The 27,945-nt window shown below is 39.1% G+C and overlaps 1 protein-coding gene across 1 annotated transcript in view; it reads right to left on the minus strand.

The window, feature by feature from the left end:
- MYH9 (myosin heavy chain 9) overlaps positions 1-27,945 on the minus strand; it is a 69,735-nt gene that overhangs the window by 36,355 nt on the left and 5,435 nt on the right. The window contains exons 2-5 of the mRNA XM_057387426.1: positions 17,336-17,688; positions 12,181-12,337; positions 1,987-2,014; positions 1,183-1,276 (exon numbers count right to left, since the gene is read on the minus strand). Coding sequence (XP_057243409.1) covers positions 1,183-1,276; positions 1,987-2,014; positions 12,181-12,337; positions 17,336-17,668 — 612 coding nt within the window. The 5' untranslated portion in view covers positions 17,669-17,688. The remainder of the gene's footprint in view (positions 1-1,182; positions 1,277-1,986; positions 2,015-12,180; positions 12,338-17,335; positions 17,689-27,945) is intronic.

A 27,945-nucleotide genomic window follows, 5' to 3' on the forward strand; every position in this document is an offset into this window, starting at 1 on the left:
GACATGCTTACACATTAAGCTACTATAGGAAAACTCTCATGTAGAGATGCAGTGGACACACTTGGCACTTGGATTTCATTAATGAACATTTTCAACATGTTCAGCTCTGGCTAACAAACCCACAGTTCCTGAAACACCCTGACTAAACACTTAACTATGTTTAATCTTACTAGGAATATCACACACACTATATGTTTGAGATTTTAGAAAAGTCTTGTCGAGTCCTATTGTCCTGGAGCAATGCTTCTAAAATGGTACATATCTGGGAAAATCCTGCAAGAAAAACCTTAAATGCAAACTAGAATTGAGCACAGAACATGAGTATTCTTGATATCACTACATTTTCCAACTGAACATCCTTACAAAAAGATTACTGTGCACCACACACAAAATAAAATAAATTGTGAATTGTCTATGGATTTGCTTTAGCTGCAGAAAGTGATATTGGTGTGGAGTGAAAAGCTGCTCAAAAAAATCACACAATGGGACAGAAAACGCATTCCTGGTGCAGAACGTGCAGTAAACGTGCAGCTCACCTACGAGGATACAACTGAAGAATTCAGCAATAGTCCATCGGGGGAGAGGGAGGGGAAAAAAATATAAGTGAGACATCTTTAAAGTCCTCCCACCATCATCACCACCCTCCTCTCACGTGCTGCTAACATTTGGCTGTTTTCCCCACTTTTAATGCTTTACTGCAATTTCTAAGTTTTCAGCTGATGTCCACTAGCCTATCATKGTATTCTCCAGTTTTGAGACAGTATATGCAATAGCCACACCTAATSTATAATGGTACAGGAGAAAGGAGACAACTCCTCCACAGAAGGATCGAGTTTTAAACTGCCTGGTTATAAGCACTACATGAAAAGATCAGTACAGGTGACATTTCATTTCTAGCAGCTCTTGCCTGTGCAATTACCCACAAATCCAAGATGCTGTGGATGAATTTATCCCCACTGTAGATCCACCAAATTCAAAGGAGTTCTGACTTTGAACAGTGTTCCCTGACTTGCAATTTTTCACAGATTTATTGTTTCATAGCTCACTGACTTCCTCAATCCTCTGATAAATGTTAACATCTAAGCTTCTACTGAGCAATATGTCTTTTACCAACATCAGCCAGTATATATTTAGYGTCCAAAGTCAGCAGAGCAATAAAGCATCTTTAAACCTAGGTCTTACCTGGTCTTTTTTGGACTTGTGTGAGGAAGCAACATGAGCCAGATATTGAATGACCTTCTTGGTGTTCTCTGTTTTACCAGCTCCTGATTCGCCTCTGTAAAGAAAATCTGCAAGTTATTCACAAACAAGATGCAGGGGGATATTTTAATAATTTCTATCCCCAAATGTGTTACAGACATCCTTAACTGCATTCTAGCCATTGCAGCACCTCCCTTAAAACCAAGGGAAAAAAGCTGGACTCCAATATGGAAGACAAYAAATATGCTTTCTAGTCACTCGAATACAAAGACTATCAAGTGGCTGAGGAATAATTTGGAGGCTGCTGTAGAGGTAGGGGTGAGAGGTAATGAAGTAAATCTTTCAAAAGGAAATCTCCTGACTGCAAGAACAAACATACCAATTCCTTAAGCACAACTGAGGGCAAATCAATTTTACTGTGTCTAGAAGACAAACTGCTGCATCAAGAGTATCTATTACTCTATCAGCCTCAACAGTGTGAATGTACTTGAACATAACATCTGCATCACATTTGAAGTATCACTCCAAGCCTTTTCCATTGACAAAGCCGTATTTCTTCAGCAGTTTGAGCACAGGGGCTGCTTCAAACGCTTCCTCCACTTCTTCCAAAAATTATTTTACAGAAGGAATTATATACTGGAGGAACTGTAGTGGGTCCTTCCTTGGCTCTCCATTATTATCTCATTTTGTAATTCCACTACCAGCACTTGAGAGTCCTTCAACCAAGAAGTTTTGTAAAAACACAAACTGTGATATACAGAAAAACTAACAACCATAAATACTCACGTGCAAAGGATGGACTGATCCTCCCGATCTAGAAAATAATTTTAAAGAATAGTCAGACAAGGACTCTATAATGAAATTTCTCTGACAGAAWGAAATCAATGCGCAAAGACAAAACCAGGAACTAGTAAACACTGACAAGTATTTTCAGAAATAGGGCCAGGTAACCCCTTCTCTGGCTAAAGACACACATCTCCTACCACATGCCAAAGTAYAATGGCACCACAGCAATTTAGTTTTCTTCATACAGAACGAATATTATTTGCATTACATTTTTTTCTACAAACATTACAGAAGGCTCCTACTGAATGTTTCTTTACCACACAGCTACAGTGCGATGTGCTTCTATTTGTTAGATAGAAGCCCCTGTTACAGTGGGCCCATACTGACTTACAAAAGTTATCAGCAGTGGAAGGGGTAGGGGAAAGGTGGGGCAGCAGCTCTTACARATCCCAAAGTGCCAAATACTCACAGAGGCTTTCAGACCAAAACAAACACTGGAGCCTCAGTGACAAAATATTTGTTACTTATTTGGTACAGAATGGACCCAAAAACTACATCCTTTACAGCTGATTGTTTGTGGCACCATCCCCTATTGTATTAACACAGCAGCTGGTAACAGCAGAAACCTTTTCTTTCACAAGCTGACATACCAGCACACATATTAATGCCTGTGTTCACTTCTCAGCTGTGGATATCTTTCCAGTTACAGAACTTAATTCACCCAGCCTATTCACCACTATCTCCTCCCACATCTTTAACCTCCTTTCAGCTTTCACCTATGATTCCACTTCCTTACGTACAGTCCTGACTAGTCCTTCCACCATGCCTTCATCCCACAATTCTAAACCACTTTTGCAAAAACACACTCCCCTGACTCTGCCTTCTTTCACCTTTCATCCCTGCTCTCTACCCTGTACCCACCTACCCCCAACCAGGTTGCATCCCATTCCTTCACACCACCAGGAATGAGCTGGAAGCACTAGGAAGACTGGAGAGAGCCTGTGGCTACACCAGAACAGCCTCAGTAGCTTGTAGTCATCACAGAGATAGTGAAACATGGAATATACGGCCACAGCAAGTCATTCACTGACAGCCCACAAGAGCCACTGGGGCACTCACAGAGCACACTGTGCCACCAAACTCAAAATCTCCATTAGGCTGTGGGGTTTTTTTGGTTTGATTTTAGGTGTTTGTTTTTAAATCAAGACCAGAGAACTCCCAGATTATTCAGTCTGAGAAGCTCAGTAACACAGCAGCAGTAAATTTAATTCAGTTATTGCCACTTTGCTTTTTCCACTCATTGCACTGGACTAACACCTACTCTCTAAAGAGGGAAAGCAAGCCTCAAACATACATGAGAGTACACAATTCACTGGATCTCTCAGTTAATTATTTCAGTAATTGGTGACCTCCATCGTACCTTTATGTGACTGCCTCCACATTTTAGCTGCTTATTCTTTCTATTCGTTTTCCCCATAGCTTAGAGAAACCAAGCACACTCAGTATTCTTCCCACCACTAGATGATATAATTAAATTACCATTCAAGTTGTTTTGTGCAAGATAAAGAGATTGAGCTGTAACTAGGGAAGGCCTTCTAGTCTGATAGATTTCAAGTACCTGAAACCACTTTCTACACCCTTAAACACTGCTGCTGCAACTGAATGTTCATCAAGAAAAATCTCTGTACATCCAGTTTATAAAAAGAAGAGTACATCTAACCTTTGCACATTTTTGTGCAAAAAGGAAAGGTGGCAAACTTAATAAATTTGAGACTCCATATTTTCTTAAAATATTCTGAAACCAATAATGGAAGCATGAGGTTTATGTGCTACATATATGCAACTCCTGCTCTTAAGCTTCTTTACTGGAAACTGACTGCATGTAAATGAGCACAAAAAATGAGAGGAAAATAATCAGGTTTTTTCTTGTTAAAACTGAGAATGTTACCTGTCACTACCCTGCTAATACTGTTCTCAGAAAGAACTGATTAGCCTCAAGCCAGGAAGAAAGCAAGCAGAAGAAAATCACCACGCAAGTGGGTTTGGCCTGGCAAATTCATAAACCTTCAAAACTAGATACTGAAGCTTTTCTTAAACKGTGTATTCATTTTTTCAAGTGCTGAATTTTATTCACTACCTTTGAGATATACACTCCTTTTGCTGAAGGCCAGGACAAGAGGAGATGTTAGCCTGCTCCAAAGGCCTCATACATTCAAGGTTCCCAGTGGGTCAAGGGCTCAGCAAACATATGCCAGCCCTCTGCATGACTGGGCACTTTGAATGTGGATCAGGGGAACAGCTAATGATTCATTTATGGATTGCCTAAGGAAGTGTATTCTTCAGTAGTACAACACCTGGGTACAATTCTCCACCACAAAGCAGCTATGTGAAAGGACAAGACTGTGCCTCCGAACAACATCTGACTTTCAAAAGCTTGACTACAAACAAGCAGTCCACTTGTTCAGAAAAGGTTATTCTCACATTCAGATACTGCAGAGGTTCTTCTAAGAAGTCGATATGAGAGAAAGAAAAAAATAACTACTTTAAAAAAGATAACCCTAAGTAAGGTGTCACTTAGACCTGGCAACCACCTCTGATCTTGAAATTATAAGCTGAGGCTTCTCAAACAGCTAGTGGAGTCCCAAGCCCTAGAATAGCACATGCCTTCCCATTTTCCCTCCTCCAGATGATCCACCAAAGAATACTGCTAAGCAGACAGTTAAACTGACTGCCCAACAGAAAAAGAGACAATCAACATCAGATAATAATATCAAGCAGCTCTTTGGCATTTCACACTTCTTGATCATGCCAAGTTTTCTCAAACTTGGTTTAGAAGTTCTTTCGACCCTCATTCCAGTAAGGCAAGGTAGCAACAGCGCCCTGGATTGACCCTAAGGAGTSCTAAAGAGGCAAGTACTGGATTTTTCCCCACCTTAACACAGAGCAAGGTGTTGAAAGGTGGTCAGGCAGGAAAAGTCACAGACAGTATTCAAAATCCTCTTGGCATGAAGATTTCCTCCCCCAACATACTTTGCTGGTGGCCCACTGCAGCTGCCTTAGTCACCTCTGCGTTAAGGCAGCAGGTACCTGCGAGTGCAGGCAAGTCCCCAGGAGCACGAAGACACTGCCATAAAAGGCAACATTCCTGTCTGCAATCCGGGGAAAATTCTTTCCCAGGACTGCAGAGCAGCAGTCATTGGGATAACTGGAATTCTTCTAATTGTGTATAGACAGACAACTCAAATAATGTGTTGAGCAACAGGAAACTGCAGCCGACCAAAGGGGCAAAGAGCTAACACATACAAAGCATAACTCTTAGATACACTTCAAATTAAGAACAGTTTTAAATGCCAATATTCATTCTCCACACGATATTGACTTGTGCAACCACAAATTAGAATTCAGTTGTCCAGGTAAGAGGCCACCTCCACTCCCTTTTTTTTTTATTAAAGGATCATTCAACATGCGCATACTGGACTACTTCAGTCAGCACTTGCCTTTACTTCATTGTGAGTTGTGCAAGCAACCTACTCASCAAAAGAGAATGTGCTGGGTACCATAAACTCAGTTGCTCATAATAACACAATCAAGAAATGCCAGATTAAAAGAAATCTGCATCTGCTTTTCGATCCTAAACAGAATCACTTATTAAAAACAATCCAGAATAACAACTCATTAGTTAATTATAGCAACAGTTCTGTATTTCAAACCAGCTGACAAGGAAAGCTTTTTATCTAGGCTCTTTAGTTCTCATCACCATAGTATTCAAGTGATCACAAGACACAGCAGCCTCAAACATCCAGAAATTCAGGAAGTAAAACATTCTTCAAATTTAAACGATACAGCAGTGTGGTATAATAAGACCAGTAGATTAATTTAACTATGTAAAAAATTCCATAATATGTGACTTATTCTTGCCTTTCTTTAGTCCAAGAATAAAAGACTGCATTTTAGAATGCTGACTGCTTCAGCATACATTAAAAACMTAATTAAATAAAAATTTGTTTTCACAAAAGAGACATCTTGCACATAGAAAGTGCTCAACCAAATATACTACTGCAAAACAACAAGTCTGAATGAATGCTGAACTGCTGTGGTCAAATATATTGGCATAACTGATAAATTAATACAGCTYCAAGCTCCTGAATTTTGTTTTTAAATGTTTTGGGATGGGAAAAGAAAAAGGTTAGGAGGCTAGAAGAGAATGTGCAATTTAAGCTCCACATCTCAGTGACAGAACATCCTACCAGGCCTTTATCACCCACTTCCTCTGCATGAGTGATTCTCGTTTCAAGCCTGTTCATCTCCATAAAAGGAGAAGTAATATAGCATTCACACAATGGTGACATCACCTCTCCAGCTAAGAGGAAGTAGAGCTGAAAGGCAAAGGCTTGGCTTGCAGTCCCCTGCCTATAGCTGACTCATTAAGGCTAAAAGCTTAACCCTAGCTCCATGGTACCACCCACCTCCTAACCACAGAGTCTGGCAGGCCCCAGCAGCCCAGCCCTCTGTGTTCCCGTTACTGCACTGCTTCCCAGCACCCGCTGAATGCCTGCAGCCCAGCTTGGGCTGGCCAAGTCACAGAGCTGACCTAAACCACGAGTCACTCTTAAATGCATCTAAGTGCTTCAAGCATGCAGTAGTTTCAGCTCCTTACTGCCTCCTCACACTTGTCTTCCAACATCAACATAATTTTACATCCCGYGTCCTTTCCTCGGGGCACTTAACACAGCAGGAGCCCCAGGGACTTGACACGYTGTGTTACATGGAACAACCCCACTGGCATCAGACCTAATCAAATACGTTCACTGCGGTGCTTTAACCTACATGCTGGCTTGAATAGGATCAAAAACACTCCAGGAGAACAGAGAACAAAGACAGAGAACCTCTTTTGGTATTATCATTCAAGAAGCACATTATAGAGAAGTTTCAACATGCTAAGAAACTATCAAGTGCAAAAAGAAAGAGAAAAGAAAAATCAAATTAAGCAGGAACATATCCAAGACAGCTCTTAACAACAGAGCTTCAAGATGTTAAAAAAAAACAAAACCCAACAAAACCAACAAAAAACAGGAGAAAAAAAATCATTTGAGTTGGCAGGAGTACCCCAGTGCCAAAATTCAGCTCTGCATTAGCTGAAGTTTGAAGACAGTTACAAGGAGAAAAATAAGTTTCATTTTGAAAAATGAAATGTATCCTACTGGGTCAAATGCAAATATTTATTCCCCCAAGACATTTCTGGATTACAGCCCATATCCCCTTCTCTAGCACTCCTTAACTGAATCTGGAGATAGCAGAAAACAAGTTGAAGGCTGTAATTTTAGGTTATGCAAATGTTTACAAAGTTCTGTCAGAAAAGAAAAACTAGTATACATCCTGCAAAAAGCTCAGGCAGCTCATGAGACTAAAACAGTGAACTGCAGGGAGACTGACAGCAGAGGCTGAACCATTACATAAGTGACTGCCGGAGAACTCTTGCTCTGGTTTACAGGAATGAAGCAAAAAGGGTGTGGTAACTACTAAAACAAGTGGGCAACCAGACTCTTTTTTAGCTCCCTGTTCTCTTGAAAACCGCATCTCAAGACACAGATTTTTAGAGCTGCATTTAGAAATCTCAAGTAATTCAAAGMATGTAAAACATTTTTTAAGAAAATAGAAACAATGTACATCTTTTCTTGCCATTTGCATCAAAACAAATATCCTTTGTAACTAGTATCCAAATTTAATGTTGCCCTTTGAATCAGAATTTGGACAAATCTGGAAAACTCACTCGTGAAACCACAGACTATATTCTTTTGGGTTTTAGTGGAAATAGAATTCGACCTTCACATGCAACTTAAAAAAAGATGTGTGCCTCTATATTATCTGAGCAGGTCTGAATTGAGAAGCACTCATAGAATATTGTACAGAAAAGACAGATACACTTTTGGACAGTGCAGCATAGCAGCCCAGTGCTAAGAAGCAAGCTGAGAAATTACTTTGCAGCAAGCAAGTSAAAACAGAAATGTTCTGCTAGCTAGGAAACTTAAAGAAATATGCAAACATTTAAGAATTACAAACAAAATACTTGAAGGTCTATATTCCATAGAAGCAGATCTCAAGGACTATCTTTTGTGAAAATCACAGGTGGTCCCAAGGTGCATGTGCGGATCTGCAACAAGTGATTTGTCTTACAACACCTAACACTGTGCTTCTTTCCTGAATGTTACAAGCTCAATAAAGAACATTAAGTTACTGTGCTTCAGAATTTTTTCTTTTAAACAGCAAAACCTAGAGACTACCTAACTCCCAAGTGAACACCAGTAAGGTGCTGGCTGAAGAGCTCCTTTGCTTGACTAATACATCAAGGTCAAGGAGGGTTTAATCACTGCTCAATGATTTTCAGAGTTTTGTCAGGTGAAAAACTGAAATGTTTTTCACCTGAAATGTGGAGAAAACTGGATAACAAAAGAGATGGAATGTTCATTAGCTATATATTACCCATTCCCTCTCCTACCTTAGCTGAACAGGTYGAGCTTTGTTGACCACATTAACCATAATGACCTAACTTATCACAAAAGGTTCAGATACTTTTCAGGGCATTAAAACAGACACCATGCTACAGATACCAATGAAATTTCTATCTTCTATCACAATCTGCTACAGAAAATTCTCTACATGTGTTCCAAATAAACAAACAGGTGCTGTTTAACAGCTTTAAAATATGATTTTCTAAATTGAGGCCCTGGAGACTATGAATTGAAGTAAAGAATGTACCTCTTCAGTATACATCTGCTGCATTAGAATAATGATGTTTGCTCAAGACACCACTCCAATTGCAGGTACTGTGCTTCAATCATTAACACCAGAAGAGTAATTCTTCCAAAAGCAGATCTGAGGCTTCTGGCATCCAGGTTCCCAGGTTACAGAAACATTAAGACAAATGGTTGTTTTCTCTAAAAGCAAGTATTACACTTTTTTGAGAGTTCTGGTCATGAAGCACAGGAAGTCTCYCCAGGTACCACAGAGCAAAACAATCTTTTCATCTCATTTCTGAGAGTCAAAGCCTTGGGTCTGAAAAAGGAGTAAAAGATCTCCCAAATACAACAAACAAMCACCTACTCTGAACATCTCCATCACCATTGTATTGCTTCAATAAAGTACTTCTGGTGAAAATTAACAAAAAGCAATATAACCTCTTGGAGTATCTAAGTGCCATGACACCTCTATCAATGGAGTAACCAGAAGACACAAAAAGAAGACCAAGATCACCCACAGTCCATCAGCCCAGATGCCTGAAAAGGGTTAAATAGTTTCTGGATTAGCAGAGGTTGGAACAAAACTCTCATCTTCCTCTCCCTTTCTTCCCTTTCAAAGGCCTGYTTATTCAAATACCTTAAGTTGACTGAAAACCAACAAAAAAAAAATAAATCCAAGTCTAAATCAATTAACACAAAAATCTTTTCCACTCTGTCAGCTTAAGAGATAACTAACTATACCTTGCGCTGACAGAAGTCAGAGTCAAGTCAGCTTGCTATCCTTCTCCGGGCCATGAAGGATTCCCAGTCTTCAGAGTTCTGAAAGTAACCTATGGAAGGCAGCTTAATCCTAAATGCCTCTGGCTCATGTGGAGTACCCARCCCTTTCATCTTCTATTCTCTGTACAGATTCCTGCCATACCACTGGCTGCTGCACCAAACCTCCCCCACCGCTGAGCAAAACCGAGAAAGTGGAATAGGAATGTTGCTTTCCATTCCCCTCGAGGCTAGCCAGGACTAGAGACACTGCAACAACCTATCATTCACCCTCACTCCCAGTAGCAGACACTGGAATGCTACTGTTACCTTTTGCAATAAGGAAACAAGGAAATAAATAATCCTAAAACGATCTCTAGAGGTCTTGTTAGCACACACAGTTACACATGAAGCCACACAGAAAAATCCTTCCAAACCTAGTTAAACAAATCMAGACAGGCTAATTCAAAAGCTAACTGGGAAAAATATCCACATCCAACAAGCATTCCAGAAAGCCAGCAGCAAGGTATCTTAAACTTGGCAAGGAAGAGCTGGGGTCAACCTCTAGACTGTCAATACTGCTGAGAATACTGCATAGCTAGAATTACTCTGGGAAAGGTACACACTCCAGCAAACTTCACAGCAACTTTCCCATGCTTAGAAAACAGAGGCAGGGCTGCCATTCCTCAGCTTTGTACAACTAAGCAAGTCAAGTCTGGGATTTCTGAGTTTTAGATATCATCCAAGCAGTGGTCTGATGCAGACATCACCTCTCTTCAACAGGAARGAAAATACCCACATAGATCAATCAATAGCTCTGAACTACAATCAGACCAGAGGTCACCTGTGCCTTGCTGCAGAATTGCAGCTGATTGGGTATCTTCTGTCACATACTGTTACACCTGGCAGGGATGAAGGACAAGATGCATGCACATGCATTTTTAAGTGGTTTAACTGTTGTCTGTAAGGGAAAAGGACTTCTTCAGTCCCCTTACAACACAGCCAGAGAAATAGCTTCTGCCTCTATGTAGCAAGATTTCTTTCTAGGAAACCGTAGCTATGGTACAGTTAAGTCAATAGCTTGTTTAACAAAAATACAAATTAGTACTTAAGCTAATAAGGAGTGGGCAAGGGAGAGAAGGAAGTAATAAAAKAAGCAAAATTGTAATGACATTTACAGACAACATTCTGCCATGTGTAATATAGGAGGAGCATCTGTTCTCGTCCATCATGGCAGATCCAGTTTTTCTCTAAGGGAGTGAGGTCCTACAGAGGTCCATGTTCACAGGTTTTTATGTTSTGGATACAGCATTCCTTTCAGAGTAGCACATTAGCACTATGGCCATATTTCTTCAAAGACCTGCCATATCTTCAGCAAACTGCCACCAACACGCTGCCACCAGTCCACTGCAGCGTGTCTTTATGCTCACCCCTCCCTACCCTGGGGTGAGGGTTAGTATATTTTGTAAATATAGACTAACTCACCCATCACATTAGCTCACTCCTGTTAGCTCTGTTCTGCCTGGAACCATGCTTTAGCAACCTTTCTCRGCTTTCTCCACACCGAGTTTGTTGGAAGCTGCTAACACAAGTCAATGAAGGAAGATTTTCTTGCTCCCTTTCCACTCTGGGAACCTATGTTATTATAGTCCTCCTACACTTGGAGGTGCAAGTGGTAGTAAGGGCAGGTTAAAAGCAGAACTCTAAAACTGAGACTAATTAGAGTTTTAAAGCATGGTTTTATTATATCTGGCTATCATGTGAGGCTAGTGGCAAGATCTAGGAGAAGCAAACACCTTAATCTTTTCTAGTCATCAAAAAATTAAGGAGTAGTAGCATTCATAMAGTCACACCAAATCAAACTTTGTACCTGGGTTTTATGAGGAGGCATACTTTGTAAGGTTTAAACAGGAAGAAAAGCACAAAAAACCTCCACACCTGAACCTCTCCAGGAATCCCAAACACAGGTGCTGACTCTGTGAAAGACCTTCTCTCAGAACGAGGGATATGTGTGGGGCATTCAGAATTTCATATTTAAAAGTCCTCAAGTGATAAATAAGTAGCAGATAATATCCACAGTTCTCTGATTCTCAGTTGTGTATGCGGGGACGAAATAGGTATATCCACTGTTTTGTTTTATTCCATGAAAAGCCAACAGATGTACTTGATATTTACTGATAGTATGTTTCTTTCTTAACAGATTAAGAACTTGACCGAACAACTCTTGACAGTAAAGCTAACACTACCCATCACACTTCAAAATATAGCTTATACTAAGCTTGTTCCTTCCAACCAGATTATGCAACTGGATTTTAAGCAGTCTTTTGTTAAAATACAAATATATCTATCAAACAATGCACATATCTGCCCACCTAGAGCTATCTCAATTCATAGGCTCATCACTGAGATGGAAAATTTGCTACCTCAGTTCTCCTTGCCTGCTTCTCTGAATCCCATGCATTCACACCAGCCTGTTCTTTATGTCAAATTGAGCTCCCACCAGACTTTTTTGTAAAGTTCTTCAAACCACTAGAGCAGGAGAAAGCTATTCACCTGAACATAAAGGCTGGTACCAAGCAGTGCCTGTAAGCAAGGATAATAATGCCTTTTGATAGCAATGAGTTGTTATTCTCCTACAGTGTTTTGACTGCAACCTTGATTTGTGATTTCAACAAGAGTCATTATCTCAGTCATCACTCACCTTGCATCATACTCCTGTAGGCTGTGTCTGTGATGGCATAGATATGAGGGGGCATCTCATGTCTCTTTTTGCCTTTGTACATCTCCACTATTTCTTCTGAGTAAATGGGCAGGTTCTTGTAAGGATTGATTACCACGCAGAACAGGCCTGAGTAGGTCTGGAAAGAAAATGCCCCAACAAATAAAGACAGGAATTAAAAATGCTGTATATTTGCTTATTTTAACAGTACATTATTTGGAAAAACAAACAAATCAAACAGTGCTTTTTAAAGTATTTCTTCTAGTGATGCCATGTGGGATGCTTCCCACTAATATTAGAATCTGAGGAACAGTTAAAGTCCTATCACCTTGACCAGTACTCAACTTTTCCAAGTGTGTACYGAGCATCAACTGACCAGTTAGTCATGCTGATACCACTGGCCTGCTCCCTGGCTAATTAACAGTCCACTAGAACTGGTTTTTCTTCTTTCAAAGTTTCTATATTCAAGTCAAGTGCCATTTCATTGTATAAGGTAGGTGCTTAGCTCCTAGAACTTATGTTCTGCCACATGCTTGATATGGATTTATCTAGTAAATGATCACTAAACAAAACTAACAAAATAGTTACTAAAAGAAAAATAAGACCAGTGTACTCCTGAGAGGTTTTCAAGACCATTGGACTATGCCTAAGGCAGTGCTACCCTTTTCTGAATGGGAAGCTGGATTAGATGGCCTCACGAAGACACTCCAATCCTGAACACTTTCATGATTTGTAATGTAATGACTAGAACTAGATTCAAATTTTAAGGTCAGTAATGTACAGTATGTTCAGTATGTATGTTTAGAATATTCAGTATAGTTTCTGAACCAGTCAAAACAGAAAACAATTATAAAATAGTCCATGCTAAAAGAGTCAGCAATATATGCCAAAGTTTATTTCTAATATGTATCAAATAGTTAATTCATTGACCTATGACAGCAAACTTCAATTTCTCAGTTGGTTTCCACTGGCTTAAATGGTGCAGTTCTAATGGAATACAACTGTCAAAACATTTCCAGTGAAAATATTAAGCTTCTTAAAAAAAAAAACAAAAAAACACAAACCCAAACTTGGAGATCGGAGTACCTAAAAAAAACAAAGCCCAAACATTTTACTTGCAAAGGGAATATGAAGAGCAGAGGCTTCTTAGATATTTCCTAGATATTCTAAGAATAGCATTCCAAGCCCTGCTCCTGGGGTTTAGACATATCCTAGTTCCCTGTCAACTTTAGAAGCAGCTGTTTGAAACATCTGGAGATGAGCAGCTTTCTACAGGAACTTGCAGTGCCACCAGAAGACAGTACACTTTTTATTTTTATTGCCCAAATCTCTTCTATTGYTTGCTCAATAAAGAAAGAGTGCTTTGGAGTGGTAAAGAGTTCTCCACAAGGAGAACAGAGAGTACTTAATCAGATTTAGCCCCTTAGCTAGATAAAGGTAAGGATTAGACTACAGTGATCAGAAGAGTGAAAATAGCACCTACTACACAGTTTGTGGTATTATATCCAAATTTTCTACATGCTGGCTTAACATCAAATAATAGTCCACTCTTATATGTAGCAGGTTCAGATAGATGTCCTCCAGGATGCAAATTTTTCATAGATATTTAAGGTTCCTTTTCCACATCTCAATATAAACTATTAGAATATGTTTCCAGTTCTACTCTTTTTTTCCCCTCTTTTTTTTCCCATTCATTTTTAAAAAAATATTTGAGGAAAATTTGAATAGTTTACAGAAAATAYTAAATGTCTTTCCAAAGTGGAAAACTATGAAAGTTTGCTAAAAACCTTCTGGCATAGTACTTCTAAAGTTCCAGGAAGCTAAGCTTCCATGAGACATTCTAGTCAGGTTAGGTTTCAGGTATTGCTTGAAGGGAACAATTTAAGGGGTTTACAGAAACCAAGCTGGCAATGCCAGTTTCKTTTGTCTCAGCCTTAGTTCTCTGACAGCACTTGCACAGTACAGAATAAAAGCTGAAAGTCTGGGTCATGCTTTCCTGACCTTTGAGTACACTAGTGGAAGACAGAGCAGGGCCAAGAGACAGAAAGGACTCAATGCAAGAGCAGCATCACAGTGCACACAAGTCCACAAAGAACACAGAGCTTTCTTGTCTGTATATGTCGGTATGTATGTGACTCTTCATGGCTGTGACTGCTGACTAATTAGAATTGTTGCTTTTAAGTAAGTATAGTGCAAAGATCTGAAGCAATCCTATGGATGAGAGCAGCAGTTTAGAAAAGGGAAGATATTAACATCATTCAGAGTGATGAAGCAAGTACACAAGAAGAAGCTACCACCTTCTTCCAGCATTCTGGTTGCCAGGAGAAATACCTAAGGGAAGTTTCCACACAGTAGAACGATCTCAACTGTGTGAAGGGATATTTTGTGTAATAAAGAGAGACAACTAATCATGGCTGGGATAGATAACTGAGTGAGACCACCATGTCACAACTGCTGGACTAGCCCATTGACAGAGTTTCATATAGGAAGCAAGCCGAGCTGTGTTAATAAGCAGAAGCTGCCAGGCCTAACACAGAGAAGACAAGAGTCATCTTCATCTTATTAAAGTACAAGACTTACATGCATAAATCAYTGAATTGAATCCAAGGTTCCAATTGAAAGGATCATCTATTATAAGCATAGCTGGCTTGGAAATTTRTACTTTGTCTCAGACATTACTATCTCAAAATAGAATTCTGGCATTACCTTTCACTAACTATTTCAAGTAACACACACACCAAACTGGAACTAGTTTTATTTTTCTAACTGCTAAACTAGCTCTGAGGAGTTGAAAGGACCATCTGCAGCATGGCACAGAGTTGGCAGCATCAGAAAAATTATTTTCCAGTAACTGTTAACTTCAATAAAATTACTGGAACATGCATGGTTGTGTTTTGAGTTTCCCACTGAATACAAAGGAGTTCAGGTAAGCAACACAAAAGCCGCAAACGATCTTTTGAGAAAAGGATTCCAGACAGAAAGGTTAATATGAAAGCCAGTCTATTAGCAAGTCACCTCAGTGAAGAACCAATCCACACACAGAAACAGCGAATTGGCGTTTGGAGTCAAGSTCTTAGTTCTTGAACTTGTTTGACACTCCCTACTCAACATTTGCCTGCAAAAGCAATAAGATTTCTCCCTTCATATTATAGACTGAAAAGACAAAAAAATAAAAAACAACAACAACAAAAAAAAAACCAAAAAAAAAAAACCCAACTCATAAAAACACACAGACCTGCTGCCAAATAAGACAAATAATAAAAATAAATGACAAGAACACAACTAAATTGTGCTTATGATCTCTCCAGAGACATTTATGCTGTACATGCATTGCATGTACTCCCTTCTTCAAGCGGATTAATGATCAACTAACAGCCACTCCAATGAAAGTATTTTAAGCCTTCCCATTAATCTTCTGACTTGTTGGGAACTGCTGACAGGTGAGATCAGTCCATTTCACAAGTGCACAGGAACACAGTTTTGGCAAGACTAAGATTCTGTAATAAGAGAACTACTAAGCAAGGCTTACTTGGGTGAAGGGTGTGGGGATTTTTTGCAAAAAAAATTTACAATCTTCTTACAATCCAATTAGAAGAACTCAATTTATTAGTCACAGACCATGTCTGAAATTTCAGATGGTATCTTGCAAGATAAGTGAAATAGACATGCAAGAGACCTTGAGACACTGAATTGTTTTCAACAATTATTATATAACCTAGCAGTGTTTCCTATTTTAAGAACGTTACACATGATCTTGCATATCCTATCTGAATACCAAGATTCTTCCTTCTGAGACTAGATTTTGACCAATAGTAGAAGGAGTTGCTAATTACAAGAATAATTAACTGCATCAGCCCCCAATCACACTAACTCTCAAATTTTCACATTGGACTGTGGAAGTCAGTTTAAATTTATATAAGCCTTGCATCCTTCAGATATTGTCTGATAATTTCTCCAAGAGTCTTCTGTATGCTACTCCAGAAATGCCACAGACAYAGCACTAGTTAGTCATGATTTTCTCCCTTGTGCTCTCCCTAGTCACCTACACAAACTYTCTTCAAGGACTCTATTAATACACATGTTTACATACGGAATTTATTCTTTAATACACCTTATGTTATTAGGTCTTCTAATATACTGGGAAGGAGATTTCATAGCACCTAAAGTACTGAGCAACCAGTATTCCCACACCGCCCAGTGTTCTATCTCAGGCAGCTCCATTATAATCCTGTAAGCTAGGGCTAGTCTGAGAATGAACAAAGTACACTGGTTCCTGTTTTAACCAGCCACTGCACCCAAATTTTACATTACCACTGAGTTTAATAATTCATTCTATAACTGTGGAGTATTAATAAAGTAGAAGCTTGCATGACCAATATCTGCTGGCTAAACATAGGCAACATGAAGAGGCAAATCAGACGGGAACTATAGAACCAGGTCAAGGWTCCAAAGTCTCCTTCCCCACCTTTCCCTATTTATTACCTTTGGTACTCAGTGAAGTGCTGCCTGCTTCATTGGGTGTGACCATTGGTCCCATAAATGCTATCTATTATTTACACAGCAATAATAATCAGGAATCTCTGCTCTGCTCCATTTTGAGATGGAAAGAAAAGGAAACATTTCCTATCTGTAAGTACATGCAGGCACACATGTTCCTTCTCTAGTAAGATGCTCTGAGATCCAGAATTTCTGTAACACAAAAAGCTTGCACTAGTGCTCTTTCCAATTGAAGATCCAGACATGGAAAACACATTTCAGATGCTGGGTGGGTTAGAACTGTGTTTTTACTATTATTATTTGGTTCAGTTCAGATCAGTCTCCCTGTTACCACTCTCCAACTGCTCTTCTGTCTTTCTAAAAGAAAGCTAAAAGGCATTCAAAACATCCTGAAAATAAAGACATTAAAACATTAGAAGCAGATTTACCACAGCATTCCTTGAAAGTTTCAATATTAACTAGAGAGGGATTGGCATAGTTTAGAGAAAAAATTTTAAGTAGAGGGAAGAAGCTAAATCACATGGCAAGTTGTGTACAGGGGCAATGAAAAGCTAAATAAACATTTAGGAGCAAAGCAATTACAGTAAATTCATATACTACGTAATCAAGAACTTCTACCCCAACAGACCAAACTACTTACATAGATCAATCCTGAGTAGTACCTCTCCTTCAAGTTGTGAAGCACAGAAGCCTCATTCAGGCACGTCAGCTCTGCCATATCTTCTACTTTAGAGAATTTGGGAGGATTCATCTTCTGGATGTCATCCTTATTTACTTTCACTTTCTTCCCATTCTCTGCCAGTTCCACGATGGCTTCATCTCCTACTTCTTCCTTCAGGCTGGCTGCCTCAAACCCATTCTTCTCTGAGGGCACCCATACCAGCTTCTTAGCTGCCCAGTCGGCCTGAGTCAGGGGATTATTAATGATGTTTTTGTCCACATAAAGATACTTATCTGCGTCTCTTTGCGACATTGTGATTTATAATTGGAGACCTGTGAAGAGAGGGGGAAAAATGAAAAAGGATATTTTTAAAGCCTCAAATTGCCTTGCAAATTACTAGAAGAGACAGGCACATGCTTAGTACTCTGAATCCCTGGTCATCAGAGCATGCCTCTCCCTCCTTTAATTTCATGTTAGTAAGCACTGCTAAAGTTGTCAAACTTCCAATAAGGCCAAGGTTTTGCTTGCCGAGAGTATAAAAAAAATCAAACCAGCAAGCAGTTTAAAAAAAACCTGAAACCTACAACAAAACACTGACCGTTAAAGCATTTGGAAGCCATTATTTGGCAGAAAAGAGGAAGCACATTAAAGTGGCAAGCACCAAACAATTTGTGCCAATCCTCATAGCATCAGACATTATGTCAGTACATTCAGGTCAAGATTAACCCTTCACTGCTCTTACTTGGTAGAGATATTGGCTCAGAAATACAATCATTTATGTTTAATCAACACTTTTACTTTGTATCTCCTTATTCTGATAATCTATAAATCAAATATCTCAATTTCTCAGAAATGTCAACTACCAACGAGGTGCACTTTGCTTCTAAAAGATAGCAGCAAGCTGAGGATATCAGTTAATACTGATATTGGATACTTTCCATCACCAGCTTAGTAGTAATACCCAGCCCACCAGTTTATATTTTTTTTCTGGATAATGTTCAATAGCAAAATATCTCCAAGATAGCAACAGAATAAATTGATTTTAGTTTTACAACTAAAAATCTTCTACTAAGATCCTTCTATGAAACTGTGGGCAGATAAAGGAGTTTCTCCCCTACAAGAGAGAGATTTAGGTTGCATGCTCAAAAAATGGCACCCTAGATTTAGTGTTTCATCAAAACCAGAACACTACCGCCAGGGATTTTCCAGTTTATAAGGCAGCAATTTTATTAGTGCCATTCAAAAGTCCTTTCAATCAGAAAAGGGCTGTATGCGTCAAGGCTCATTAACCATGTAACAGCAGCCTCTTTACAAGATCCCATAAACATTACTTCTTGAATTCTTCCTCACAAAGATACCAGTGTCCTCAATATAAATTTTTCGTAACTTGAATAGAAACTAGAGCTCTTTACCACCTAAAGAACAGGAAATGAAAATATGGGTACTCATGTCACAGAAGCCTGTCAGGAGCTATACGGATAACTTTTCTACTGAACTCATATTTACAAACGACCAAAGTGAAGTCTGACTACACACACTGCAGACAAAAATGTATTGAAAGCAGGACAGAAGCAGCTCAATTCTGAAAACATGTATGAGAGCAACAACAGATGGAGAGTCCCAGCATTAGCAAACAGTGAATGAAGCCAGAAAAACATTAACCAAAATAATGATGGGCACAAATGCCCACACCAGTCATTTGTAATCATGTAGGGAAATACCTTTCAACAAATGTATCACTGTATGTGGTATGCAACTGGTGCCAGAGACTGTATGGATAGCTGTACATTCACAGGAGAAAATTCTTTAGAAAACAAAGAGAAAATTGCTCTATAAATAATCACTTCCTTTAGCTTGAGTTATAAACCTTTGTCTTAAGCCTTACAGGATATGCCAAGCAGCTATTCCACACTTGACCTTATCTTTCCTTCTCCACAGGGTCACTGACACTCCCACCTCAACCACAATGGTGATTCTCAGAGGAAYTCCTCCCTGACTTTTCATATTTTTACTGAAAAACTAGATTTTAATGGRCACGTGATTAAGAGATTTGTTACAGGTGCAGCAATCTGGAGGCTGCCATAAAAAAACTTAAGCTGTCTGGAGAGCTCCAACACCATCCTGTAACAGCAAGCCTGATAGAGTATATAGGAAACAGAGAAAACTAACAATTCAACRGAAGATATTAGGATTTCATGACACTGCAGAGAATCATCTGCAGGTTGTGGTCAAAGGGTTAAAAAGGGGGAGTGAAGGGGAAGGGGGGAAAAAGAAAAAAAAAATTAATTGTGTTCAGAGCTGTATCAGGTTTGGCAAGGCAACAGCTGTGCTCTACCCTCCATTACACAGCTTCCTGCCTGTGCAGCTCCCAGAATGTAACCAGTTGCCTTTTTTGGCTATAATCAGGCAGGACACAGAGGCACTATGCTTCAGCTAAATTCAGTTTCATCATTTCCTGAGGAATCCGAAGTAACCAGCCATCTGAAGTGTCCTACATTACACTGAAACTTAGTCCTCACTTCCTCACTGCTAAAGTACATGCATGCATTCAGTACACCTCGGAGATATATTCTGTGATAAAGACCAATTCTTTTTGGCTAAGAAATATATAAGACCACAAGAAATCTTTCAGGGGAATCCCCAGCCAGTCCTACATTTGAAGAGAACTTAGGAAAGAAGACAGTTACAGAGAAGCTAATCAATTTCCTTGCAGGAGGAAAAACCCCAAATTATCTCACATACTACAAGGGTCCATTCCTTAGCCAGTAAGGGATCATTGTAGAACATCAATCCCTTTTTATTTTCAGGGCTGAAAACAACTTTAACAGTAAGAGAAGCAGTAGCCTAATTAGCTATTCTAAAATCTCATCAAACACTACAGTAATAGATATTTATTAAAAATATATTAAACTTGGTATAATACATTGCTTATATAAAATATATATATTTAACATAAATTTTAATATTTTAACTACGACCAAAGAGTAGTGAGGAGATTCAAAAAGGTTCTGCACCTGGAACTTGAAACAGGCTTGAAAATTACTCTATTGCATGGTAGCAGCAGTCTTATCATCACCATCTTAAACTAGCTTTCATACACTCCAGAACAGAATCATCACGTACTAGAAGTAAAAGACTAAAGGCCCATGCTAAGATAACATGGCATTAAAGCTATTCGCGAGGCTGACTTTGAACCCACAGGGCATCTAAACTAGCAATACCACAAACCAACCATTAATTTGTCTTCTCCACAAGAACAGTACGAGAGGAATCAGATTCAGCAAGTTCCATCTCATGGACTCCTAAACTTATCTTCCTAGCTTATGCTGCATTTCAGTGGGCATTTCTAAAAGTGGTCAAGCAAGGAATTAAGCCCAGTAAGCACTTACAGCCCTACAGCAACTCACAATGAATGCAAATCATTGACATTTTAGGAACAAATTAGGAAGCAATTTGTTTGCCTGGTAGTTTGCATTTGGGGTGTAGATAATTACGTAGGACAAGGACATTTATCATTACATGGCTATTGTGCAACTGCCAGATGAGAATACCGTTAACAATATTCCTTTTGATGCCAGTCTATAGGCAAGATGACCAAAGAATACAGAAGGAAGACAGATCATCCTTGTTTTGAGCTTAAATGCCTCCTTCCTAGTATGTTTCCAAAAATTACATACTACAGTCACTTCCCTKTTAACCCAGTGTGTTCCCYTACWGTGGTTCATAGCAGTCTAGAGAAGAGGCTGGTCAAACTTTGCTTGTTTCCCATCATTTCAGGGGCTAAAAGACATTYGTTGCAGTTTAGCTAACTACATAATTGCTACAACGATGCCATACTGTTACAGACAGAGGCAAAGCGATCTCTACACTACAGGATGGGAACAAGACATCAATATGTAGTCCAACCTWAAAAAAATTTTCAACTGCCCTCTTGACATACTTATTTCCCAGCAAATTCTTTTGAGAGTAACAAGTCAAACACTGGATTTAACTTAAGATGACATGCACTCCCTTTGAATGAGGCAAAACTACTCCAAATGCTCAATGGAATACAATCATATGGACAGAAGTTTGCCTTAGTCTCCTGCAATTTCATAGCCTTAGGGCTTGAATTATAAGACACTTCACATGCTCTCTACTTAAAGCATCAAGTGCTTCCCATAAATTTGGGAACAAACATGATCTGGTTTGGAAAGGTCTAAAAGCTACCTCTGCTGTAAGTTCCCTTTCTTTCAACTTCAGTGTTTTGCAACTACTAAAAGCACAGAACATTACCTGTTCGTAATTGATTTTTTCATAACTATTTGAATTACATCCCCCACTGCCCCTAGATGTTTATTCCGTCAGCAGCCACAGAACTGCTCCTGGGAGTGAGCCACTGCTCAGTAAGATAAACTTGGGCTCTACTGAACTATGCAGGTAACAGCTGAAGTAGAAATAGAATTCATATATTCAAAAGAGTATTAATGGCAAGAGTTAAAGCAYCACACTGACTAACAAGCATTAGAGCACAGTCTGGGCAAGGAAACACTTCCAGTTTGAGTTATCTGAACCATCATTGAAGTAGGAATCCCCACACTGTTCTTCCTTGGCTTCAGCCTCATTCCTAGCAAAGGCGAATTACTACACTGGAACAGACATTTCAATCACATACCATTCCATTTCCCTACTTCAATGAATTATGAGAAGTTTGTGAAATATTGGAGAATGCAAAATATCCATATACATGCTCCTTGACTGCTTGGCAATTCAGATCACTTGCTACAAGACTGAGCCTGCACRAAAAGGGACACACAGGTGGGTAATTATATTAGTTTCCTTCTGTTTCATATCCACCAGTAAGACACTGTTACAAATTTTCTGTGATTTCACATTAAAAAATCCTCTCACATGGTTTGTCTAGTGGCCTTTCAACTCGCAACTACCCTAAAGGGTGACAAAAAGAATGAACAATAAATAGCAAACATATTACACAGTTAATTATATACAAGTTAATTTCCCTTTCTTTCAAGAGTTCACATTTTAAAAGTAGTTCAGGAACACAACTCTGCCACCACTTTCCAAACTGTCTTTACTTTCAGCAGGGTCAGAGGATGCAATATGAGACAAAAGGCCCTTTCAMAGAACAAAAGGAAATGTACACCATTTCTATAGCAAGACAAGACTTTTGAACTRGAAAATTAGCTACTGGTCACTTACAGCCCTATTTTGGGTACAACTAAGTTGCACTCAAGGAAGAAATTTGAATTTTTGTTAATACACAGCACTTAAAAAATAATCTATCTCTGAGAAGCCGCTAAAGATTCCAACTAAGTTTGCTCAGCAATGTTCATATGATGGGAATCCTTGCTAARCGTATGATCTGAACAGCTAATACTTGCATTATTTCTGCAACTCAACTATTTCGCTTTCCCCAACCAGATGAACACAGTTCATCAAATCAGATTYAAGGGCAGCAGGAAAGCGAGACTAAACTAGTCTAAAATAGGCTTTAGAGGCCAGGCTTCCTACAGTGACCATAAACTGACAATATAAAACCCCTAACCCACCAATAAAAAAGTCCTACAATTCCCTTGTATTCACTAAGAAACGATTCATATCTCATTTGTTTAGGTTAGATTGACACTTCACAGATCCAAGTGCCAGTAGGTTTATGGGAAAGAAAACTGTAAAGTTTGTTAGCCCAAACTGCTCCAATTTGTAAGCAACACCTACACAAAAACTGAAGTCTAAATCACTAAGGGCGAGAAATGAATCACAGCGGGGAGGCGGAGAGGAAAGGAAAGGGAAAAGCTGGCAGAAAGGTGAACTGATGGACAGGTTATTTCTGCCTCTTTCTCAAGTTCAGTATATTGAGACACACCAGTGCTTGATGCTTCAGGCTGAACTCAAGAATCATGAATTTCAGTTATCCCAGGAGAGAACAGAACACCAGGCAAGTACCTGAGTTTGCAATTAACACCCCCTCACAGACAGCCTCCCAAGCTGAAAGCACCTAGCTACACCTACCCTCTGTGTTCTGAATRCCGCCATGCAGACTCACTTCTTCTACTTCAGCTTTATTTGGGATTCATAATGACTGCTATTAGGCTTACTGTAGTTCACCGCTTTCCTCTCTAGTCACAGTCTGACGCACACAATACATTGTTGAAAGATTTATTTCACAACTGGAATGCAGTTTGCTGGCAATTATTGTTGCATATTCAGTTTGACTGTAGTGCTGCCCAGACTTGCCAGCTACCCTGTTTATCACTGTAAATTAAACTCAAGGTAGAGCACTAAAGTGCCTTCTCTGTTTCTGGAGCTCTATGAATGAAGAAGGAGGAATCTAATTATCTAATGTGTAAGTGATGCCTCTATTGCACAGAAATGACCTACTGGCCACCCTACACATAAGACAAAAGAAAGAAATTGAAGGAAATTCTGCATCTTTCAGGTGGCCTAAAGGTACCTTACACTTATCCTCAGAATGATGAACATGGAATAAATGTCTCTCAGTTTCTCCATGTCCAGCTCCCTCCAACAGCTGCCAAGCACCACTCTGGTATGTATGAAGCAGCACTTGCATATATTTTACTGTAACAGCTGACAGAAGAGGTTTGCTCTGGCAGCTGGGACTTCCCATGGTAAAGTGCAAAGGCCACAAAGCCATGTACAAGCAAGACACTTACATGCCACTTAACAGTCACCTTTTTTTCTCCACTGGGTTCAAACACAGTAGGACTGAGAGAACTGCAGCTACAAGCACAGCACATGTACATTAAACAAAAATTAATGCCCATCTGAGGAGGCTACTTTTGGGTACCAAAGACTGAAAACAGGATAATGCAGGTTTCACCACGGGCTACAGAAGCACAGAAATTGTCTTGGGCAACCACACTGCATACAGTAATTAACCACTGTAGGTTACAGGCAAATAAAGCCAGGCATAGCTTCCCTAAGTTAATGCTAGGGAGGATATTCTTGCCTCCATTTTAATTGCACCTTATGAGTTCWGTGAGACTTAAAGACACACTACCATGTAGATGGTACCAATACAGTTAATCGGCTCTATGAAGCCTGTGCACATTGTTTAAACACACCAAATACTGATTTAGGGAGGGGGAGGGTAGCCTTCTGTTGATTTCAAGTCCAGTCTTTAGCATGACAAAGCTAGGCTGGCTGCCACCCAACCCCATTCACTTTGAATAAATATTCAAAGTTTACAATCCTGCATAATACACTTTCTGCAACTGTTGTTTCTCATTAGTGGAGTACAGTACATGCCTTCTCAGCAGAGGAGAGAATTCCTCTTACAGAGACAGTGTGCCCACAAGGAAAACATTCCAGGGGGAGAACACATTCTTCGTGACCACTCAGCGAAGTAATCCCACTTAAGGAGGCAGCTGTAGTTCAGAAAATTGCAGCCCATCCCTGCTGTTCAAGCTGTTTTGCTGGAAGAYTTGTTTTCAGGAGGCATAATGGCCTGTGAAAGTTCTGATCAAGCATGCAGAATTCCCTATGGCCACTGCATGAGAGGCAGGGGGAGAGCTTAGAAAYTTTTAACCTGTCTTTGTTACCTCAGAGTCACTTCTCATCTCTTCTCTAMTATTCTAATTTAAGGCTAAAAAGGTATCTGCCAAAAACTGCGAGGTTCTGTGTAAGGTAGCTCTACTTACATATGTATCAATTACCATTCCCTGTCATCTTTATCAATGCCAGGTTTCCATTCATTGCAAGAGGGAACAAGGAATAAAATAATTACACCTAAATACCAAAAAAAAAAAAAATACAGTTCTGGTTCATTCTTTTAGATGCAAATATTTAGCATGTACATGGCCAAGATAAAGTCATCTTACAGGAACAATTACCCTTGCTAATGTTAACTCACAAATTGCTTTGATTTCAGCATCAATATTACAAATCTTCTTCCAGCTCATATTGAAAAGAACCAAGAATCAGTGTAAATATGTCCGGTAGATAATTTTTTAAAGTATTTAAAAGTTTTAACACTGCAGCAGAAGTTTACTCTCTGGACACTTTCAGCTCAACGTACTGCACCAGACCAGGACTGTGTACAAAACAGCTTTCTGCTACATTTCATATTTTTATTCTTGTTTCAAATCGTACTGATGCACACTAACAGCAGCTATGAGGATGGCAGGCAAAAACCCTGGCACAGAAAAGTCTACTTTTACAGGGTCCAAGTTTGATCTCAACCCTTTAGGCTGTACATAAGGGTTCAATAAGAGGACCTACCTGTCTGTTTATGACAGGGATCTCTGAGTTAGAGATCTGGATAAGAATGACATTTTCTGGACACGAGTACACAGAACTCCTACACAAAGAAGAAAAAGCTACATGGCCTTTATGTTCCAGGATGTGTAAGGAGGCCAGGTTGAAAAATATTGGTTTTTAAATTTTTATTTATTTGTATTTTATTTATATTTGTTTGTTATATACATATATATTTATGCTTGTAAATATGCTCAAGGCAGTCTGAAAATCCAGATTGTGACATTTCCCTATTGCATTCAAAGTCCGGCACCGCTTCTTGGCCATCCATTATAAGCACTGTTCTACAGAAAGCTCCTGGTGCAGCAGAGCACATGAGGAACACTTGTCTGGTCTGTACACTTCAGCCTCAAGCTCGTCTTCTGGTTAGCTTGCTGCCTCCCTGACCCATGCTTTCTTCTCTCATTGGCAAATACATCAGTCTTTAAAAAGGAACAGCATTAGGGATCGCTAATTTTAGAACTCACCCAACTGTGCCCTCCTGTCTGGATCTCTCRAAGCAGTGATTTTTGTGTTAGAGGAGAAAAAAGGACTCATCTTTCAATCTCAAATGAGTGAAAACAAGGGCACTTGAAGTAGAAAYTTAGTCTGAACTGTTATAGTCACGGCTATATGGCATATAATATTTTCTCTATTCTGGTAATACACAGAAARACTTTTCTGGGAAAAAAAAGAAAATCATCTCCTTTTGACAGGAGACTGACATAATACGACATTCCATCATTCCCATATGAGGAAGCAAATACAATTTGAAAGCTTCCAATAAAGTTTTGCTTTCTGCCCTAAAAGGATAAAAAACAAGAAGGAAACCCRGAGCAGCCAAACTGTGTTTCCACCACAGTTAACAACATTGTCCACAACCATATCCACGGCAGTGCTGTGGTGGTGAGGCACTGGAGCACATTGCCTGAGAAGCTGTGGATGCTCCACCCCTGGTGGTGTCCAAGGCCAGGTTTGATGGGGCTCTGAGCAACCTGGTCTAGTGGAAGTAGTCCCTGTCCCTGTGGCAGGGGATTGGAACAAAATTGTCTTTAAAGTCCCTTCCAATCCAAACAAAGCCATGAGTCTCTGATATTCTTCTCCTTATCTACATAAGCAAGTGCTGAACCACTACTGCAGCTGCACTTCTTCCTGACAGAATTAGCAATAATACAACATGATATTTATCAGTTAAATCTACATCAAGTTTTTTGAGCACTAAAGAAGTAAAATCTATTTATACAGTTCTGCCCATTAGGAAAAAAWTAAGATTTGCCACATAAAAGATTACCTCCCATCACATGGAGGAAGAAGATAAACTGATTGTGCACATGTATATGCCAGTGCTACATGCACAATGTAGATAGTTTTTAGAAGTTACATTAATTTGCCTAATAAACWGACAATCCTTCTTTTATGACTCATACATCTTTCTCATTACATTTTTGTGTTCTCATTTTACTTTTCCCATCATATACTACATTAAACTTGGAAAGGACCACTAAACCAATTCACAATAATTTACTGTGCAATGAAATGTCAAAGACTTTAGTGTCTGCTATAAAGATTCATACTGCAACATAAACCAGTTCACTTAGCTTTTATTGTCTGGGTTAAGTCACAAATCTTAAGCCAGTTTAAAGAGGTTTTGTGCTTGTAAAGAAATCTTATTTATGCTCCTGTAAGAAAAAAAAGTGTACTTGGTCAGTATGCAGACACATCCACTTGAAACACAGCAGTTACAAGTATCCAATTATTTAACTATTTTAGGTAGTATATTCTTTACCTGCATCAATACTTCCAGTTATTTAAACAATTCTGAGAAGCCTGAATATATTCTAATTGATGACAAAAAGGGATAAAAAGCATTTCTATCTCTGAACAACAGAAAAAGAAAGAAATATCTGAATCACAACTATGAAGAATAAAATATATATAAGTGGCATTCTGATAAAGAAAATAAAATTCCACTAATACAAAAGAAATATTTCTTGGACTGCTTCATATGCATTTACAAGGAAAAACTAAAACTGTTTTCTACATAGTTACCACAATGAGGAATTTATTAATTAAATTGCTGTTTCTGGTTATCTTCACCTCAAATCCTSCCCTTCTGACCTGTTCCAATAACTGTTAAACACACAGCTATCCATCCTCACAGCAAAAGGTCAATACCTTCCTCTACATTTTAAACTATGACTGATATTGCCAAAACAGAAGCTTGAGAGTATTCTTCTTCATCTACATTAAAAAAAGGTGCAAAAAGTCAATTTACCTTATAAACCATWAACTTTCTAATCCAGTTAACTGACTTGATTTCAGATTTTCATTCAATA

Source organism: Malurus melanocephalus, unplaced genomic scaffold (genome assembly GCF_030028575.1).
Source record: "Malurus melanocephalus ecotype Western Australia unplaced genomic scaffold, MMel_1.1 scaffold_17, whole genome shotgun sequence".
NCBI classification, from domain to species: domain Eukaryota; kingdom Metazoa; phylum Chordata; class Aves; order Passeriformes; family Maluridae; genus Malurus; species Malurus melanocephalus.